The sequence below is a fragment of the Arvicanthis niloticus genome, chromosome 7, assembly GCF_011762505.2.
Source record: "Arvicanthis niloticus isolate mArvNil1 chromosome 7, mArvNil1.pat.X, whole genome shotgun sequence".
In the NCBI taxonomy this organism is placed as follows: Eukaryota; Metazoa; Chordata; class Mammalia; order Rodentia; family Muridae; genus Arvicanthis; species Arvicanthis niloticus.
In genome coordinates, this window is record NC_047664.1 from 86,108,148 (window position 1) to 86,129,722 (window position 21,575).

General features: G+C 35.1%; 1 protein-coding gene across 1 annotated transcript in view; it reads right to left on the reverse strand.

The window, feature by feature from the left end:
* The window catches only part of LOC117712428 (transmembrane protease serine 11F-like), a 79,302-nt gene that overhangs the window by 56,794 nt on the left and 933 nt on the right, over positions 1-21,575 (reverse strand). The window contains exon 2 of the mRNA XM_076937714.1: positions 2,707-2,787. Within this exon, the coding sequence (XP_076793829.1) occupies positions 2,707-2,717 (11 nt within the window). The 5' untranslated portion in view covers positions 2,718-2,787. The remainder of the gene's footprint in view (positions 1-2,706; positions 2,788-21,575) is intronic.

Consider the following 21,575-nt stretch of genomic DNA (forward strand, 5'->3'; position numbering starts at 1 on the left):
GCTTCAAGAATGACTATTATATCAGCTTAGGGAGAAATAATATCCTAGCAAATTTCATTACCATCATGAAGGAAAATCATGGATAGCAGTAGATATGGGATGGTACATTCCTTATAGACAAGGAAACTACCCATGAGCAGGTGGAACTCAACCTCTCCCTTATCAAGCTTTGCTGCTGTAGCCAAGGGACAATAGTGTCACCAAGTGAGCCAGTTCCTTTAAAGGTCTAAATAGTAAAGTTCATCATTCTTTCCTCCTTATATTTTTTTAACCAAACTCTCATGATGAAGTTTAAAGAGATTTCATCTGGTGCAAAGACCCTTCATAAACCAATCGTGTCAGTTTAATTAGATAATTCTTGGGGTCTACTTGGAAGTGTACTTAAAGTCTCACGACTTTGAATTACTGTGCTCTCTTAGCCCAGAATATACATTATTTTCCTCCAGCTAATTTCTACATATTTTTAAAGACTGCAGTCATTTTTTACATATTTAAAGTTCCTTGAATGCAATAGGGTAGACGAATTCATTATAACCTTCATGTGTGTTTAATTTTTACATATGTCACATTCAGCCACCAGGTGTGGTTTATTCATCAGCCTTTGACACCAAGTTCTACTTTCTGGCAATTGTAGTTCCCGTCATTGCCTCACTTGTAGAGGGTTTCAGATAAAGTGACTGACAAAATGAAACTAAACTAGACAACTATATTCTGAGATAATTTAAATTGATTTCTTATTCTTTAGGGAAGTTCTTGTTCTCTGTGTTAATTAGCTCTTAACTCTTTTATGTACGAGTATTTAATTATTCAAATGAATTTAAGATTATTTGATGTATTGATTTAGAAAAACTTTTGACCAAGACCCACAGCAATAAATAAATAAATAAATAAATAAATAAATATTCTGCATCTAAGCCCCAAACACCTGAAACTCCTCTCTGATGAAAAACTCACTACTTAAAGTTCAAACTATATGAAATAGTACCTCATTATTATTTAAACAAAACAAAGAAAATTAATAATGCCAAAATCAAACCAATAATAAACCAGTAAAGCAAAAATAGCTTTGGATTTATCCTCAAATATGATCTCAAGTTCTACAAATAGCCAGGCCTTCTCATCCCATTTATTCTCCCTCTATCTACCTTTGTGAAAATATGAACTCTTGAGAGGTGAAGAACTTTTCCAGACAGAAGTGTGGAAAGCTGGCTGTAAAACACATCTAAGTAAAGATTCCCTTTCTCCTCTCCAAGGAGGCCTTTGCTAAAAGCTGTGACTTTCTTGCTTTTTATTATCTGAAATGAGAGCCCTTGGGCAAAGTACTTTTGATGATAAATTTAGTGAATCCACTAGCTCACCTCATACTATCTTCATGAACAGTCTTGGGTAGGATAACTATATTAAAAACAACTCTTGTCTAGAAGCCAGTACACAGAACTCTTCACTCTGAATCAGATCTGAGGAAGCTTCAGTGTAACAAAGCATAGTCAAAAGTTCAGAGTAGACAGGAGGGTATAATTAAAAGTGTGACAAAAATGTTGAGAGCAGAAGAGAGACCACAATAAAAAGTTCAGAGTAGGAAAGTGACTAGAGATGATGCCATAAGTTGGGAAGAGAAGGTATGCCACTGAATTCTGAGATGAAAGTGGATAAAGACTTCAAGTTCTTTGATGTGTCTTTTAAAATTGAAATTACTAACATATATTCATTGCTATATGTTTTGTGGTGCTCAATAAAAAAATATACTATTTTATACTTAAAAGTATGACTACTATGGCCGGTTACATTATTAGAAGAGGATCTGTCTGGGTCAGCCTTATTATGAAATAGACAGTCATCCTCAGGCTCATGTTGCTATTGGTAAGAAAGTTGGAGAATATAGAAAGAACTTATTTAAAAATATGACAATCCATATGCTTAAAGTATTATATTTCACTGAAGACAGACTCAAGACTAAAATACACAAGAATCACAAAATCCAAATTCTGTCTAATACATTGATCAATGGAACATGGGAAATCTATATAGCACTTCTTTGAGAGACACAATAACGTTTGGACTATATAGGAGTTTGAGAGAAATCATTGATCGCATAACAGTTATTCATTTCAGTCTAAAACAATAGCATGCATACTACAACATAAATTTATTCATATCAGGTTAAAAACTGATCATTTATTTTGAAATCCAAGTTTTTATTAACTCAATATTCTATTACATATGAGTATTTCAATTTAACCATTTCATTCATATGATATATACAATATACAATAATCCAATTGCTGTCATTCTTTTACTTGGAATGAAACAAAATAAGAAAAGAATGTTCTCTCTAATTTCTATTTTGTTGTCAATAACATGTTTCAAAAAAGAATATATTATAAAACATATATTGAATGTAGTAAGAAAGTAAATGCACTGTGTTAATTATTTTACTCTTCAAAGTACAAAGCATTTTCCAAATGTTAATATAGAATACTGTTAATATGTTACTACATAGACTTTCTTTTTAGAAAGGAAATACCACATTTGTCACTTTTGTTCCATTCAAAAACCAATGAGACAAGATTTCAACAAAAATATAGCACACACAAAACTCTCATATAGTTAAAATAACTTGTACAAGTCAGAAAATGCATAGCCTGTTCCAGAAGATGGGGACATCTGTCACCATTGTCAACTCACTGAGAAAAACTGAATACTTACGCGTACATCATGGACCCAGGACTAGGAAGGTTTCTATCCAGTCACCATCTGATCTCTATCAGTCAGGTCAGGACTGGGAGGCTGGAAAATAATGACAGTCACTGAGGACAAGAAAGGAAACAAGTCCAACAGGTTCACTGACCGAGGGTTGCTGTCTTCATATAGCCCGATAGGAGCATGGTCTATTTGGTGCCAGCCATTGCCACACAATGAAGTAATTGTCAATACCTACATAGAGAAGCTCTAAGCCATAGAGTGATCTGTGTGCATGGCTGGTGATGATTCAGAAGTCACACTTTTCCAGTTGGGGAGGTATGATCAGAATTGGGGTGAGGCCAGCCTCGGGTTTCTTTTTTTAAGCAAAACAAAACACTAGAATACCCTGATGCCACCTCTTGCTTAATTGTCAGGAATCTTTCATCACTTCCCTTTGAGGGAATCATGAGGTGCTGGGGAGCGGAGTGGTCCTGAGTTATACAGGAAAGCACCTGTGCCTGTTTGGTGGTGTGACCAAGGGCAGTCAGATCAGCTTATTGATACTAACTTTCCCCACAAGCAATATAGTAAAATTAGTTTTACCTAACAGTGGCCATTTTAGTTCTAAAAATAGAAATAAATTTCACTAAAAAATATATTTATATTTCTAATGGAAAAACAGAAAAGTAAAACAAACATTTCATTTTTTTTCACCATCAGAAACATCCTAGTAAATTTTAGTGTCATAAGTCACCCAGTACTTAGAAATGATACTCTTATATAATTACATAGAGAGACTAAATATATAAATTTCTCATAAAATTACAGGATAGATGTTACAACTATAAGGGCTACCTTTAAAGATTAAAAACCAAGTCAGGCCTACTAGCACTGGTCTGTAACCATGGTTGTTCAGAAAGCAGATGCAGAAACATAAGCTCAAGCCCTAGAGGGTCATTGCGTAAATTCATAGGCCAAGCTAGGTAACTTAGCAAAAACCGTATTCAAGATAGAAAATGAAAAGAGCACTGAGAATATCACTCGGTAGTAGACTGCTTGTCCATCATGTTCAAAAGTCTAGTTTAATCATTAGTACCTAAAAAAATAGATAGATAGATAGATAGATAGATAGATAGATAGATAGATAGACAGATAGACAAATAGATAAGTAAATGAGTTAATAGCCAAGAGATATTAAAGAGAAAAACTTATGTGTGGCCACACTCATACACACATGAAAAGTGGAGACAGATTAAAAGAAAGAAGTGATTACTTTCCTTCATTGTTTATACAGAACACCTTCATCTTGTGTAGCACACACGTGTAGAGATATTTTCACCATAATATTCTGCTAAGGCCTTTAACAAAAGGGAAATTGAAACATATTTTCTTTTTATAATTACTAAAACCATGAGAAAAATAGTAATATAATTTTCAAAAGAAATAACGGTTTCTGAGTAATTTATAAAACTTGCTAATAGCTTTAGCTAGAGTGAACATTGTAAAGTCTAATACAAAGGTACTTGAAAATTTTGGCTAACTTGAAACAACCTTTTCATTTGCTGTGATATAGATAGTACTAGTGATAACAAAATATAAGCTGTGTAAATATTCTTTTAAAGTAGTTTTAGCAAGGGTGAGATGGCTCTCTGGGTAAAATTACTGTATGCCAAGCCTGACAGCTTGAGTTTGATTCCTGGAACCCACAAGGGAGAAGAGAACTGACTCCCACGATTTTTGATCTGATGGCCACTTGTGTGCAATGACAAATACACTCCTTATCACACATTCCACAAATACACACACAGAAACACGCACACACATAAATAAGCAAAGAAAGTACATTTGCTCATTTTAATACATTGAAATGTTTATTAGTAAATTAATATTTTCATAATCATAATTTTCTAAAATTGACACAAACTTTCTCAGACTATTATTTTGCTAAATAACAATGCAACAGGATTAACTGTTAGTGTAGTGGGAGGAAGTTGAGCTCTAGGTTGTAGAAAAGGCATATTGTAGAAGATTCAAATCATTTGCTTTGAAGATTTGTGTAGGCTATTGCAATGTATACAGGTTGTTTCTCCTAATTAACAAAATTGGAATCTTCATACTGAATCAGAGGCTGGGAGATGGGTGGGCTTGAGGGGTGTAGGGTTCCATTTCCAAAGTTTTTGACTGCATACTAAAAACCACTTGTATTTTTGGTGCAGAAAAAAAAAGATTACTCAATATGTGGTTTATTTCAATAGAAGAAATCTAATTTTATTTGATGTACATGTGTGCTGGTGCAAGTATGCATAGAAGAGTGCATGCATGCATACATGTGCATATGAGAAAGAGACAGACAGACAGACAGACAGACAGACAGACAGACTGCAGAGGCCAGAGAACAATGTCTGGCTGTCGTTTCTTATGTCATTTCTTGTTTTGTAAAGGTGAGTTCTCTCCTGAAGGAATGGCTGACCAGTGATCAGCCCAACTTGGGATCCATCCTTCATGTGCAGGCATCAAACCATTATGTTATCACTGATTCCATGTTGTCCTTGTAGACAGTAGTCTTGCATGGCTGTCCTCTGAGAAGTTCTATCAGCAGCTGACTATGACAGATGCAGATACGTATAGTCACGCATTGGACTAAAGTTGGGGACCCCTATGGAAGAGTTAGGGAAGGACTAAAGGAACTGAAGGGGATGGCAACCCCATAGGAAGTTCAACAGTGTCAACCAACCTGGATCCTTCAGAGCTCCCAGAGAATAAGCCACCAACCCAGGATCATGCATGGGCCAGTCGGAGGCCCACAGCACATATGTAGCAGAGGACTGACTTGTCTGTCCTCAGTGAGAGACCTTGCACCTAGTCCTGTAGAGACTTGATGCCCCAGGGAAGAAGCCTTTGAGCACCCTCTCAAAGGCTAAGGGGAGCAGGAATGGGGAAAAAACTTTGGGAGGGGGACAAGGTGGAGAAGAAACATTTGGGATGTAAATAAATAAAATAATTAATAATAATAAGGCCATGTCTCTCATTTGCCTGTAATTCAACAAGTAGGTTAGAATGAGTGGCTAGTAACCTCAAGGATCAGCCTGCCTTTGCTTCCCAGACTAGGACAATGTGTGTATCCTGATGCCAGGAAGTCAGATCTTTGACTGCCAGCCAAGCACTTTTCTGACTGAACCACCTCCTGAGGTCAGAAATATAATTTTAATTGATTTTATTTATGTATGTGAATGTTTGGCCTGCATATGTGTATCTGTATCTCATGTGTAAAAAATGAGATAAGGGTGTGTAATTTGCTGGATCTAGAGTTAGAGACTGTTGTAAGCACCCGTGTGGCTGCTGGGAACTAAACTCGCTTCCTCTGAAAAATTGACAAGTGCTCTTGGCCACTGATCCATCTCTCCAGCTCCAAGGAATCTATTTTTTAAAGCTCATAAACTGAAATTTGAGGCTCATGTACAAAAAACTTTGTTGGCATATTCTTTCAAATTACTTAAACTTTGGTTTTAAAGATTCTATTATTCATTCACACATGTGTATACACATACTGTTTTTAATGAATATATTAAACTAATTCACTTTCATTTTCTGAGGTAAAGGTTTTATCAAGTTAGAGCACCAGTATGCTAGAATCTTGCATAGGAATCCTGGGTGCAGCTCCTGGTGATGCCATGAACTACTTCTGTAAATTTAGAAACATTTCTTCTATTCTCAGATTCTTCTTTTGTCCAAGGAAATATGATGCTTATTTTCTTCCCTTGTCTTGTTGCTTTAGCCAAAATTTCAAACTCCATAATAAATAAGAATAAAAAAAGAAGACAGTTGTCTTGGTCTTGAATGTCATGGAAATTCTGGGCTGCTCTCCATTTAGCACAGTGTTGGCTGGATGTTTGTTTTATATAGCCTTTTTACGTCAGCTACGTTACCTCCACTCCTTGACTCTTCTGACAATTTTGTCAAAGACTTTTGCTGAGTCTATTCAGGCAGTTATATAATTTCTATCAATAGGTCTATTTTTGTTGTATATTACATTTATGAATTTGTTTTTTTTAAGCAATTCTTTATCCCTGGAATAAAAACAAGTTGATCTTGGTGAACGATCTTTTAAATGTATTCTTGAACTGAGGAAACACGTACATTTTCAGGAGATTAGTCTGTAATTTTCTTCTCTCTCTCCCTCTCTGTCTCTCTTTCTCTTTTTGTGTGTGTGTGCATGCATGTGTGTGTGTGTGTGTGTGTGTGTGTTTATCTGGTTTGGGCATCAGGATAAAAGAGAATGTAGAAATATTATCTTCTTTTCGATTTTATATAATGGTCTTGGGACTGCTGTTTAGAATTTGACTGATATTTAGTCAAATGTCTCCCTTTTCCCTCTAATTTTATTAATTTCTGGCTTCTCTCTTTCTTTTGACTAATTCAGCCAAAGGTTTGTGCTTATTGTTTATCTTTTCAGTGAACCAGTTTGGATTTCATTGGTTTTCTTGAATATGTTTTGTCTTTCGTTCATCAATTTTGACCCTGATCTTAACTTGCTAATCTCAGTTCAATGACATTAATTTATTTTATCCCTTGTAATCCAGCTAAATGTAGGAACATGGCAAGTGTGAAAGAAATGGCAATTATTCCACAGGGAATAGAACAAATTCAACAGCGTGGAAAATCTGTTTCCATTTTTTGAAACTCGTTTATTTTCATTCTTTTAATTATATTATGGGAAAATAACTCATATACTGATAGATAAACTCTGAAAATTAGTAGCTTCTATTGTAATGTAACAGCTTGTAAACTCCAAGTGCAGTTTCTAAAGATTCTCATCTTTATACTCTCAGGATCTTGATGGTTGAGAAATGGACTACCTTCTTTCATGGGGCTCTCCCTCTAGTTCTCAAAAGGAGAAATGGCCTGATAGAAAAAAAGAGCTTAGTAATATCTGTTATGTTTGATTTATATGGTTGTTGAAGTGTAAGAATGTGTGTTTTGTGAGTTGTAGAGGGATAGTCTATGTCTACAGATTTGATTTACAATTGTCATATTCAAAAAGGAAAAGGTCTTGCATCTCATATTCAGCTTTTCAGACAGTTATAATGCTGCCAGGTAGGACTGGAAAAGAAAGCTAAGAAAAATTCTTAATGCCATGAATCCTTTACAAAATACAATACTCATATATTTCCTCAGAATGAAGTGATAGCATCAAAATTAAATGCTCTAATTTAAGATGGCAAATAGTCATATAACATAGAATGAGGCATGATGAGATTCCCTGGCCCCTGACAAAGTATGTGGATGGTTTTTCATCATAAGAAAGAGGAGATGCCATGGTTCATTAGAGTTGACAATGAACAAGAAATCATACATGTGCAGATATGTATGTACCAAATGTTACTAAAAAATAGAGTCCATGCATTTGAAAAAAAAAAAAAAAAAGCAAAGATGGTTTTATATATAAGGGTTTGGAGGAAGGAAAGGAAAAGGTCAAATGATATAACTGTATAATAGTCTCAAAATATTTTTAAAAATAATTAAAACGAAAGGAGAAATAACTAAACCTCATAGTATGGGTCTTTCTGTTTAGCCAGTTTATAAAACCCTGTGAAATGATAACATGATTTGAGGGGATAATGTCCCTCCATACTGATTTCTTCTGTGACGTGGGAGCTCCATACATGCATTTTCTTTATTTCCCAAGTAAATACAGATATTCTTCCTAGAGGTCTAATCAGTTTCCAGAACTATAGAAAACATCCCTTTTTTCTTACTTTTAAAAATATTTATTATTTGTATGTGTTGTGCGTAGATGGGGGGATAAGTATGAAGAAGGGTGCACTCACACCTGGGTGTGTGTGTAGAAGTTCAAACACAAGGAGAGACCAAAGAGCCAGGTCTCTCCTTCGACCATGGCTCTAGGAATAGATGTCTTGTGTTCTCACTTGTTTGTGGTTGGTAGCTTAGAATCTATATAAATTTGTGTTTAAGATGGAGTACACATTGAAATTGAGAAACTAAGAAAGGGCAATGGGGTAAGATTTCAAGGGACTGCAACATTAGTGGTATAAATAGGAGAGAGGAATAATGGAATGGGAAGGGTTAAATAAGCAAGGGAAGAAGGCAGAGTGCAAGTAGAGTGTGTGAAAGAATAAACTAACACTAAAGACATTGAAATATCATATAGAAATCTACTACTGTAGAAGCTTCTGAAAATATATACATGTACATATGTAAAAAGAAGTTTAAATACAGTTACCCTGTAATGAGGAGACAGTGTCTCTCCCAGATACCATAAACTATCCCCCCCCCAAAAAAAAGCCTGGTGCCAAGTATGAGTTATGTATTTTCTCACTGGTTGCTGGGATTCCACAGACCCCCACAAACACTGAAACCAATTTCTAGTCTTAGTTACCTTCTAAAACTCAATAGCAGTGTATTATTTCCAATGTTGCCACATACTCGAGTTACAGAACACGGAAAATCCAACTCATATGTTAAGAGAAGCTTCAATCCACAGTTGCTAGCTCTTAGGGCACAGAAAGATTTTATACACCAGAAGGAGAGGACATGTACAGTGGAACAGCATTTGCAAGACACGGTAGGACCATTGCACACATGAACTCACAGGATCTGTGACTGCGTGCATAAGCTCTATTCATAAGCTAAACAAAATGCCAACATATATGTCAGAGGGGGCTCATGTGGCTCATACGGTCCCACCTCTAGCTGTGGAGCCATTGGCAATTGTTGGCTTCTAGGGAAGGAATGGTCAGTTTTGTTCAAGGATGTATCTTTAAGAGGACACCCATACTCTAGATAGTCTCAGGTCCATGCAAATGCAATGGCATTAAGTCATCTCGGTGGACTTTTTTAAAAAAATGATCACATGAAGTTGGGAGGGAAAAGTCATGAGGGAGATAGAGGACAGCTAGAAGGCAGATGGATTTGATTAAAATATGCATATATGAAATTTTCAAACAGTGCTAAGAAGAATAAAAAGAGGTAACAAAAAAGAAAACATGTAAGAATATGGAAATGTGCAAAATATCAATCTATTCTAATCTCCTTTCTGAAAAAGGGGATAGAAAAAAAAGGGAATTAGAGTATACCATAGAGTTGCATTCCTAAACAATGAAGGTAACATCTGTAAGTCTTAATTCTTCGGTGGTGAGAACTGGACCTCAGAATTCAGGGATGTTAAGCACGTACATTACCACTGAGCTAAATCCTCAGCCTGCATCTTTTTTACATTGAGACAAAGTCTTCCAACGTTGCCCAGGTTGATTTGTAATTCACTCTGCAGCTTAAGTAGAAATTGAGCTTGTGACTCTCCAATCTAAGCTTCCTGAATAACTGAAATTGTAGACTACATCACAAGGCTTGCCTTCTAAATCTTATTTTCTGGGAAGAGAGATTTGGATAAATGAATAGGTAAATAATTAGGTAGGTAAGTAGGTAGGTAGGTAGGTAGATGATAGATAGATAGATAGATAGATAGATAGATAGATAGATAGATAGATAGAGTCTCCCTTGGTGTTGTTTTGCTTTGTTTTGTCAACTTAATACAAAGTAGCTCATTTGGAAAGAGAGAACTTCAGTTAAGATTGGCAGGTAAGCAAATCTGTATGGTATTTCCTTGATTGATGATTGCTATAGAAGAGTTCACTGAAGATGGTGCTAGCCTGGGCAGCTGGATGAGACAAGAAATCAGTCTTAGTGAGCCATGGGGAACAAGCCAGTAAGAGTGTTCCACCATGGTGTCTGTTTCAGTTCCTGAATTCATGTTCTTGCCCTGAATTTTTGCCTGGACTTTCCTTCATGATTGACTACAACTGTAAGCTGAAATAAACCCTGTTCTCTCCAAATTATTTTTGTTCATGATGTTTGTCACAATTACAAGAAATCAAACTAAGGCCGATAAATGACAGATAGATGAGCAAGCAGACAAACAGACAGATGATAGTAGAAAGACAGATAGTAAATAGAAAATAAATAGATGATGGATGGAAAAGTGATCATTTCAAAACTAGGATTGGAACTGGGATCTATAAATATGTTATCAGATTTATTGACAGTATAATTTTTATTTATGCACATCCAAATTTTTTCCTAAGAAAAATTCATTTTCATAGGATGCATTATGGCTTCTATGAAATCAAACTAATCAAGATCTATTGATACAGAAATATAAGTTGATTACATTCTATTACTTTACACATGGGCCCATCCCATAAATACTTTAAACTTCAGTGGAAAAGTTCATAGGCAAGGCTATTCCAAGATATACGGAAAAATCACTTCTAAATTTTCAGAAGTCTTGATGCAACATGGTCCCTTACATTATATTTTACTTTATCTTTTTTCCCATTTTGTTTGTATTCTGCACAGCAAACTGTGCTACTATGTGAGCAAAAACTAAGATGAGTTATACACTAGAAAGAGAATCGAGGGATGGAGAGAGATGAGATGAGGATGAGGAGAATGAAAGAGATGGAAGGAGTGGGAGAGAGATAAAGATGGAGATAAAGATAGAGAGGGAGGGAGAGGAGAGGAGAGAGAGGGGGAGAGAGAACAAAAGGAGAAGACCTAGAAAGAAGACAGGGAAATGATAAGGCATGAAAATGTAAAGAAAATGGAGGAAGGAGAGAGTTTGCCATCCAGAGCACAACAGAAATATTCTGACCATATGGCTCAGGTTTACATGATTCTTAGTGAAATATATAACCCATATTTCATATAAATAAGTATATATCTTTGCATGCGCATAGTTACTATATGGCTCTATATTTCTCTTTTTTAAGCTATTGGATAGTTATATTAGTAGTTCTTGTTCCAGTATATATATACTCATTCAAAATAAATAAATAACTTGGTTGTGTTTAGACTTTTCTAAATCAAGAATATTTCCAAGTATTGTACTCAAACTTTCATTTGCTGATGCACATAATGGTTAAACTCTGTGTTGGGCACCTGCTATATGTCAAGTAGTCGGCTAACTACAGAGAAAAACAGAGCAAGTGATGTTCATTTCTGTCTGAAACAACCCTACAGTTGGTAAAGGAAGAGCAACATTGGGAGATAATCCTAGCAGGTCTGTGACACCAGCTAGGTACTAACTACAAGGTGTTATCATGGCTTACACTTAAGCCTTACCAAGACAATGTGATTCAGAGAAGCCAAAAATGCCCTATTTTCTCTCAGTAAATATTCCTCTGTGTGTGTGTGTATATATATACATATATATGCATGTACATATATGTATTTTCATTATTATACATATACTCATATGTATAGTTTCATTATTTTCTAAAATTAGCTTGGTCTCATTTTTTAGTATGCCACGTAAGAATTTTTCATCTGAAAAAGCCCACATGACACAGATATAAATATGAGTCTACAGAATCATATCTCATTTTTATACTATATCTAATTCATCTATTGCTGTAATTCATCAGGTTCAATCCCAAATAGGGGGAATGACAGAAAACTTAGAAGAGTTTTAGCCTAATGCTTTACTCTATATATTACATAGAGATGCGTGAACTTGTCAGGTTCTGAAAGCAGAGTTCCACTTTTCTATTTTCAGTTCCTGTTTTGCAACAAAAATCACCATTCCTCCCAATTTGATCTCTCAGCTCATGGTTATTTAATGTCTATTTAGAGAGTATAGGACTTTAGGCTCAACCAATCACCAATAAAAACTATGATAAAATTTAATTTAATTTAAAATTTAGCTATCTGTCAAAAAATAAGCTGATTTTGCTTTTAATCCTCAAATTATATACAGTAATTTTGTGTCACTATACGAGATTAATGTTTATGCTAGAAAATTTTAGACCACACAGAGAAGACATTTAAGAGGTATCTTTTATAAGATTTTTCAGGTGTAGAAATATTTTTAGCCTTTTAAATCTTTCTGAGATTATATTTTTATTATTTCTCTCATCCCTTTCCTTGCTTCAAACCCTTCCATGCACATGCCAACTTGAGTGAGAGATTGTGTCTCAGGGAGTGAGGTGGTGAAGAATAAAACAGGACAGTCAACATCTTCCTCTGGCCTCCTCCTATTTTCATAGGTATGCATGCATTGCACATGTGCACACACCCCTAAGAAGTACTTTAATAACAATTAAGTAAAATGAAGTACTTTAGAGATGCAAAGCACAGTTAAATGTGAAGGCCTATCCCACTCTTTCACTTTTATACCATCTGTGTTCTTCTATCCCTCTTCCTTTAACATCTTTCTTCCCGCTCTCTTTCTAGTGTCCTGAATTCTACTGCACTCTAAATGAAACACACACATCTAAGGATTGGACACTAAGATCTCCATGGGACATTGGCCTGGGTTACCTCGCCTATGTGGTGTTTACTAGCACTGTTCATTTATTTACAAATTTTCCTTTACAGCTGAGCAAAATTTCACGATAAGGAGGGAGTTTTAAGTTGAAAGAAGAATGGGAGGGTAGAGCAGACATAAGAGACCAATGGCAACCTATCATTTTTATAAGTGCCATATGTAATTTTGTGTATTCATGTAAAAATGCTTTGATTGTAATTACCCTACACAGGGAATTATGCTCACCCCAAAAGCCATCGTTTGCTCAATAAAGGGATGAGAGCCAGATGTAGAAGGGCTTCCCCAAGTGTTAGTCAGAGGTGTAGTAAAGATCTCCCCAAACAATGTAAATTGTCGTCAGTGCTCCGGGTTGTCTACCAGAACTTGATGGCAGTGTTCTTTTGCTAAAGACAAAATACATTTCAGAGACAAGACAGGAGAAATCAAACTGGTACAGTCTGGGAAGCTTCCTCCATGTTGACTATCTTTCATTGTACTAGACGGTGCTATGTCGACTTCTGGGTGGGGTGGAAGTCACCATCAGTCTTGTCCAGCTTTGAACTAAAATAATGGCTGATGTAGCAAACAAAATATGACCATTTTCTGAGTAGATTTAAGACCAACCCCACAGAAGCAAACACTTAGCATAGCACTACAAATACAGCCAAGAATCCAAGGTCAAGGAGTTCTTCAGCCCCAGGAGTGAACCTACTACAATTATTCTGACAAATGGGCACAGTATCAAATTGCCCTCTAAATCCATATCTTTTTCTTATAGATTAGTGTAGCTCTCAAACCTCACTAGTGAAGTATCTTTGTGTGCTGGATGATAGTCAATGTAAAAACACACAAGTCATAAAGTAGACTAGTAGAATAAGCCATTGTGGGTATTCATGCAGAAATGACACATCAATATCACTGTCCCCATGAAGGTCCAGAGAGTTTATGGAAGGAAAGACTGTAAGAACCAGAGGCTGGGGAAAAACAGAGTGAACACTGGCTTTTAGATATGTCAAGACTGTTGTACTTATAAACTCACAGTGGCAGAGGTTGCTTGTACAACACCTGTAAAATATTGAGCCAATCAATTTTGTATAATATACGTTGAAAGGGTTCATGAGGCCTCAGCCCTAACTGAGGAAGTATTTGTAGATAATGGCTTCTTGAAGGAGAGTAGGCTTTCTTTAAGAGGGTGGCTCCTAGTAGACTGACCATCTTTCAGTGGATGTTTGTGTGTGTGTGTGTGTGTGTGTGTGTGTGTGTGTGTGTGTGTACGAGTATGAGTATATAGCCATATAAACTGGATTAGATGGTTTAATTTTTTAAAAAAAGAACATGAAGTTTGGGTGGAGATAGATGGGCGTATATCTGGGAAGAGCTGGGTATAGATACGGGGGTGAATATTATCAAATCATATTGCATAAAATATTCAAAGAATTAATTAAAGTATTTTAAAAACTATGATGACCTAAAGTAACTTTCTGATCAATCATATTATTCTCAGATAACATTAACATATCAATAATATGCATGATACATTAATTTACATGAATTAATTTGATAATATATTAGCATAAATGTGTTTATTAGAATTTTTCAAATGTTTATATCTCACCTTTTGTAAACTGCATTTTGTATTAACTTAAAATTACATTAAATTACATTAATAAAATAGCATATGAATATAATTTAAAGTTAACATATAGAAATTTGGAGTCTACACCAAAAATTCTTTTACTGATAATCTATAGCAAATGCATTTGGAGGTAGTGATTTATTTTATTTTTAAATGAACTTTCCTGTATATTGCTGCCCTTTGTACTTATAACACAATTTTTAGAATATAAAGGAGTTTGATCCTTTTGACATATTCTAAAAGTGAGTTGTCAGGAGACTGTAGCTATAGTAGTTGTGATATGTCTTGTAATTTCTTAGAAATATGTGGCTGCTGCATTTGACAGACTTTCCTTGCCCTTTGTTCCACAGACAGGAATTGATTTGAATATCTTCACTAATCATATTTTTATGAAATATGCTTGATAAGTTCCTCTAAGAAGCAAATACAAACTGGTAACAGTGGTGTGTGTTTGTTATTCATACACTAGTTATTTGATCTTTTAGACAAATGAATGTATAAACCTTATCCTTAATACAAACAACAAAGTAGTAACCATTCCCCAAGAAACAAATGCATATTATAGTGCATATATTTTATAGTATATATTCAAAGGTTGTACTACCCAGCCTAGAGTAGTAAGAGTCATATAAAACTGTATGACACCATCACCTAATGGTATAACTTTTTGCCCCCTTTAACCTCGTTGTTTTATTTCTGTCTTGATCCCTTTGTATCTGTGCAAGGTAGTATTAGAAATTAAAGTCAGTTTGAATCTACAACAGTTAGCACTAATCAGAACAAAATGGATTCTCTTCCCAATCATGATAGCCTTCATACTTCCTGGTAATGTTCAGACAGAATATGGATGAAAATGTTTCTGAAACTATTTTGTGAGAGTAAATCTGTAACAGATATGGCATTGCTTTCTTATTACAGGTAATACTCTATTACCCCATATGGTTCTTTACTGACTTTGAAATGAAGGAATTTACACCCTGTTCTCCATATTACCTTTACATGTGTCTTTGGTTTTCAACTTACAAACCACTGCAATATGACTAGTGAGTGTTCCTTTCAGACAAAAAAAAAGTACAGTTTTAGAGTAAGAACTTGTACTTACCTACATTTTAAGAACAGGGAAAGCATGCCAAATTCTGAAACTTTCACTTTTCTGAGCAGTAAAAGCAGACAGTTTATATCTACTTTTGACAGATACCTGAATATATCAGTTGAAAGAACGAATGTGACTGTGTCACCACAGGAACATTCTTGCACATTAACTGAAATAGTTGATTCCAACCTAGAAGTCTTCTTAATATTTCCTCCTAGCTTTTTTGTGTGTTCTGGTTTTAAAATGCAGAAACACTCCTGTACACAATTGAGACCATGTAGTTTCTTAAAATTTGTAGTTGGCAAGTAGCTTTAATGCATTTTGATGCAACTCTTTAACATCTCAAAGACTGGGTATTCACTAACTCTCCTGGGATCCTTGGCTTTTCTATCATATCTTCAAGCCCTTAAGATTGAAGTCTCTACACTAGGGGCTCTGGTTATTTCTTTTCCAAGCTATTTTTCATTCATGATTGAATCCATTCTCAGGACTTTGTAAAATATTCTTCTATTCCTGCAATTCCAAAATTTATATCTCCATTCACCTGTGATTGTAGTCTTGTAGACACCCACTAATGATCTTTGTTTTATAATCTTTCCAGAGTCTTGTTCAACTGTATTTTAAATAAATTTTAATCCTCTATTATATACCTGACACTGCGCCTGGCACTGTACAAAGGTGAACATGTCATGCGACTGTTAGAGAATGTAGTCTTGGCTCTTTGTGCTTTTCTGTCTTAGTCACTGTGCTTAGTTTCAATTGGCTGCTTTCAAAATTCATGCAGCATGTTTGATTCAAAATTTATGTTCACATTTTGCATTCAGCCCAAAATTTCATAATCATTTTTTCATATTGTTGTTTTGTGCATGTAGTCTCTTTCTTTCCAAAGTAGTTTATAATTTTAGAGCAGTTTCCTGGCACAACTTCATGCCCATTGTTCTTTTCTCTTGTCAATAAAATCCATGCTAATCTAAAATCAAATACCCATGATCTGGCAGAGTATTACAGCTTTCTTTAATGATATGATCTATAGGAAATCTTTTTCCCTTATGTTTTTTCCTGTCAAGTATTTTGTTACAACAATAACACGACCAATACACACCTGAATACAATTCATAATCCTCCAAGGCACAAAGTCTTCCCAAGTCATTTTCCAAGATACATCTCTCATGAACTTTCAAGTCTTTGTTATGCTTAAAGCATGTAATCACATTTTAACACTATAATTCTCTTCTTCTGTTATCAGTCTCCATCCAGTTGAGGTATCTTCTCTATTATTTTGTCTCATTTACGTATGTCTTTATAATAAACCCAACTTAATTACCACTTTTTACTTAAACCTTCAAAGGCTTAGGTAGCATTTTAAGTGAAGTTGTTGGTTGCACACATACACTTTGATTCAAATCCTTGTTCTGCCAATAATGTACTTACATCCCTTAAAATGCTTGCTTTTCCTGTGCCTTAGTTTTTCACCCATACAAGAATGATGAAAATGTCATCGGTCCTTAGAGTAGTTTGAGTAACCAATTAAATAATCAATGTAGACTATTTGGAATATAAAAAGCAATAACTAAAAATCACTGCTAGCCCAAGAGTCATTTAGCAATGGGAATAATCCTAAACTCTAATCCTCTCTTCTGGTAGACTTTTCTATTATTTATAAAAATGACATTGAACGATTTCTGTCACTGATATCATCTTATGGTGTTTTGGGTCTGTCTCTTCAACATCATTTCAAAGCTCAAAGAAGAGAAAGTAGTACTTTTACTTTTTGCCTTTCATCTCACATAAATTTTAAGCCCAGAGCAGGAAGTCCTTTAACGGTGTCTCAGTTATTCCTATTCTGCTTCAGAGTGTAGTTCATATTTACCCTGTCTAGAGGTGGGGAAAGTATCTGCTCCTTCACTTTTTACCCTGACCTAGGAAGTACAAACATGACGTTCCACAAATTAAACTAAATCGCTACTTCTCCGGAACTCTTTCAGTATTTATTATCCTTTACTGGGGAATCTAGGAATCTACTGATAAATTAGACTTAAGTCAGGATAGTCCTGTCTTATAAAGACATGCATTGTTTTATTACTAGCCTATTGAGATTTTTGTAGTGGCTTATCTAAATATTCAGACTTGATCAAAGAAATCAGTTCTGGTATGAAGTACCATGGGATATCTATCGCTGCTATAAAGCACTGGAACGTTAAGATTAGTACCAGGTAGGATAGAAGCAGTTTGCTCTACATACAGGAAATGGGGGTATGTACAAACTTTAAAGAATTGAAAAATAAGGGAAAAAATTAAAGTCAGTGTGGTAATCGTCACTATGCACCATCAGTGCTAAGCAACATCATCAGTAAAATACTTCTTCCTGCTGGAGCCACCTCCACAAACACCACGAGCACCCTACCTCCCACATCACTGCTTTGAAAGCTATCCTTATAGAAATTGGACCTTTCCTGGTTCCTATGAGGATGCCAAAATATCTTACAACAACTTTAAAACAAAGAAACAATAATTAGTTCTACCCTATGTGCATACACGTGTGTGTGGAAGTCAGAAGACAGCTAGTAGGAGTCACTTCTCTCTTCCCATTATGTAGGTTCCAGGGATTAAACACAAGTCATCAGGCTTGGTGGCAAGGGACTTTACCTGGAGAGCTATCCTTCAAGACCAGCTTTTGTGCTATGTTCCAACATATGAGCAATCATATTTTATATTAATAGTTTGTGACAGTGATTATGAAAAATATTGCTCTGGTGTGGTGTTTAATCACAGAAAGGTTTGTAAGATGAACTAGGTAGTTGTCACGGGCTGTTGTTGACAAGTTTTAATTCAAATCAGAACTTAACTAGACTCTTGGGTGAGGGCAGAAATTGAGGGCTTTGATTTATGTCCTTTGATACAGAAGACATAGGCAACAGGGATAATAGAATGCAGAAGCTAATAGGCAGCTTGGGGAGTGGACATCACCCGGTGATACCCATCTTTGTCCTTCTGTGTTTTCTTTCTCCAAGTCTCTCACTGCCCTGAATACTGTCTCTCAAGTTCTCCTTGACTCTTACTCTACCTACAGCGCATTGACTGCTTTCATTCACTTCTGGCCACTTTCATTGTCAATTCCAAACACACCAAACACTGATGCTAATTCATTATATCCTTTTTTAAACCATGTGTTTTGTTTCTTTTGTCTCCAGTGAGTATACTAATTCCTTGGTTATCTCCCTCACTGTCTATGCATAATTCAGAGTACCTGTCACAGGAGGTGTCACTCTGTGCTCATAGCTCACGAATGAAACCAGTAATGACACAACTCCTGCAGGTCAGGATTTCCTATTGAAATCTATAGTTACATGCCCAATTAACAGCAAGATGAGAGGTTCAAACTTAATGACACATCTTTAGTATTACAAATTATTCTCTCTTATCTACACTTTGTCTCAGGATAGATACCAGTCTTACACATGGGCAGTCATTATCATTTCCAGAATGTTATTATAAGTAACTAAATGTTTGTCACCTAACCTTAGGTAATAGTTTGAAGATGAAGAGTTCTTGGTCTTGGTTCTGCATAATCATACAAATAGCTCACGTCAAGTGTAATGAATTTAAACTTATAGTTTCTATAGGAACTGTGTAGAATGGTCACAGATATATGTACTTCTTAATAGCTAGTGCTAATCAAGATTTTAATTTTTAACAGTATGTTTTAATGATACTAAGGTGCTATAACAAAACAGCATAAAAATACATTCAGTGACTAAAAGAACTGATGAGAAAAAAATACTATTTGCAGGAGATGTGATTTTCCACATGGACATTTAATTATGAAAAAAACTGACATGCTGTTTAAACATTTCAAAGTGACTTAATAAAACATAGAAATATACCAAATTTAGTCATTGTATAAGTAGCTCCTTTTTCATAAGAAATGTTACAATGGGGCTTATTAATGCAACCTTAAATAATATTTTATATGTGAAAGGAGCAATATTTAATTATTTAAAAATATATTTTAATGTACAAGTTCATATTAGCTTTAAGATTGTAAAGAAGGTGAATAGTGTAAAAATAGTAAAAAGAAAAAATGGAAACAAAAAATGGATGGAAAATAATCTAAGAAAAACATTTAAAAACTAAAAAGTTTCAGAATGTTCTCTGATTAAAATATTCAACTACATTTTGCTTTTAATCCCTCAGAATCACTAGATGAAATAGCAATATTACCTAAACAAACCTTGCAAATGCATGTGTATGTAATGTATGTGCTGAGAGATACATAGAGATTATATATTATATATACATCATGTACATGTATGCTATACATACACCCATACATATACTCATGCACATACATATACATGTGCATATACATATATTTACCTGCATATATAGAAATAGATATTCACACATGTATATATTTATCAATGAGGGCAGTAAAATATTGGAAATCTAAGCTAAGCTTCCAAACTTGACTTTCAACATCATATTTGCCAATCTCTAATTCACAGCTTAAAACCATTGATTTAGGGGCTGGAGCAATGGCTCAGTGGTTAAGAGCCCTGACTGCTCTTCCAGAGGTCCTGAGTTCAATTCCCAGCAACCACATGGTGGCTCACAACCATCTGTAATGGGATCTGATGCCCTCTTCTGGTGTGTCTGAAGACAGCTATAATTGTACTTATACATGTAAAATAAGTAAATCTTTAAAAAAAAAAAAAAAACATTGATTTAATGAAATAAAACTCTCCTGGTGTGCTGAAAAGGTAGGCAAAAGTTTCAATGATTGTTGTTCAGGTTGGTATAAGTGCTATAAATAGTCCTTCAATGTTTGTCTTAAAGGTTAAAGACTGTACACAACAGTGTGTGTACAAAAATAGATTATAGGGGAAAATACAGTTGAGAGAGCTTTTACTGAGGAAACTTAGCACAGTTCTGAATTAGCAGCATGAAATGTGCTCTTTCCTTTCTCTCTCTGGATCTCTCACCCCATCTTTGTGATGAGGAAGTTCAGACAACATCAATCCTGATATTCTTTTCTATTCTAAAACAATTATACCCCATGACAAACTGATCTATAAAAGGCTGTCAACATAGTTCTGCTCCCTAGAAAGTATATATTGTTACAGATTTTCAGCACAACTATGGAAAGCATTCATTACAGTTAAAACGCACCCCTGCCACACAACATTACAGCCTTTGAAGCTCCTGGCCCGCATAGTCATCACATGCATCATTGGGATGCTGAATACCCGATGGGCTGAGTCACTAGGTGAAAAAGAGCAGCAGCATTTCTGTGGGCTTGTATATATTTTGTTCTAACTGTAAGAGCAATAGATCTACACCCTATCATTATATGGTTCTTTTGTGCCTGACTTTTCTTTTGTAAAGAATTAAGCTCAATTTTTTTGTTCACATACTTTGGTGTTCATGCCTATTTGTACTACTGAAATTCATTGAACTATTTACTATATTAGGAATCAACAACATTTACTATATTAGGAATTTAAACAAGAAAGTTATAGTACCAATTAATTTATTTAAGATCATACTAAGAAACAGTTTTAAAAATATCGCTTTCATTTTTTAAAATTAAGTTTTCCCAAAACTAATGGATTCCATTTTCAAACTAATTGGGTATGCTTTGGTTCGCCCTAAATTTTGAAAGGTATTCATTTCTTAACAATTATTAGTAGCATAAAACGAGATGATGCCCTACTGTGTTATGCTAAAACTCACTGGTTCTGCATACCTGGTTCTGTTATTGTGCCTATTTTTATAATATTTATATAGGGATGCAAGCAGCTCTAAATAGTGACATATTTCATCATATAAAAGCTATTATTTAA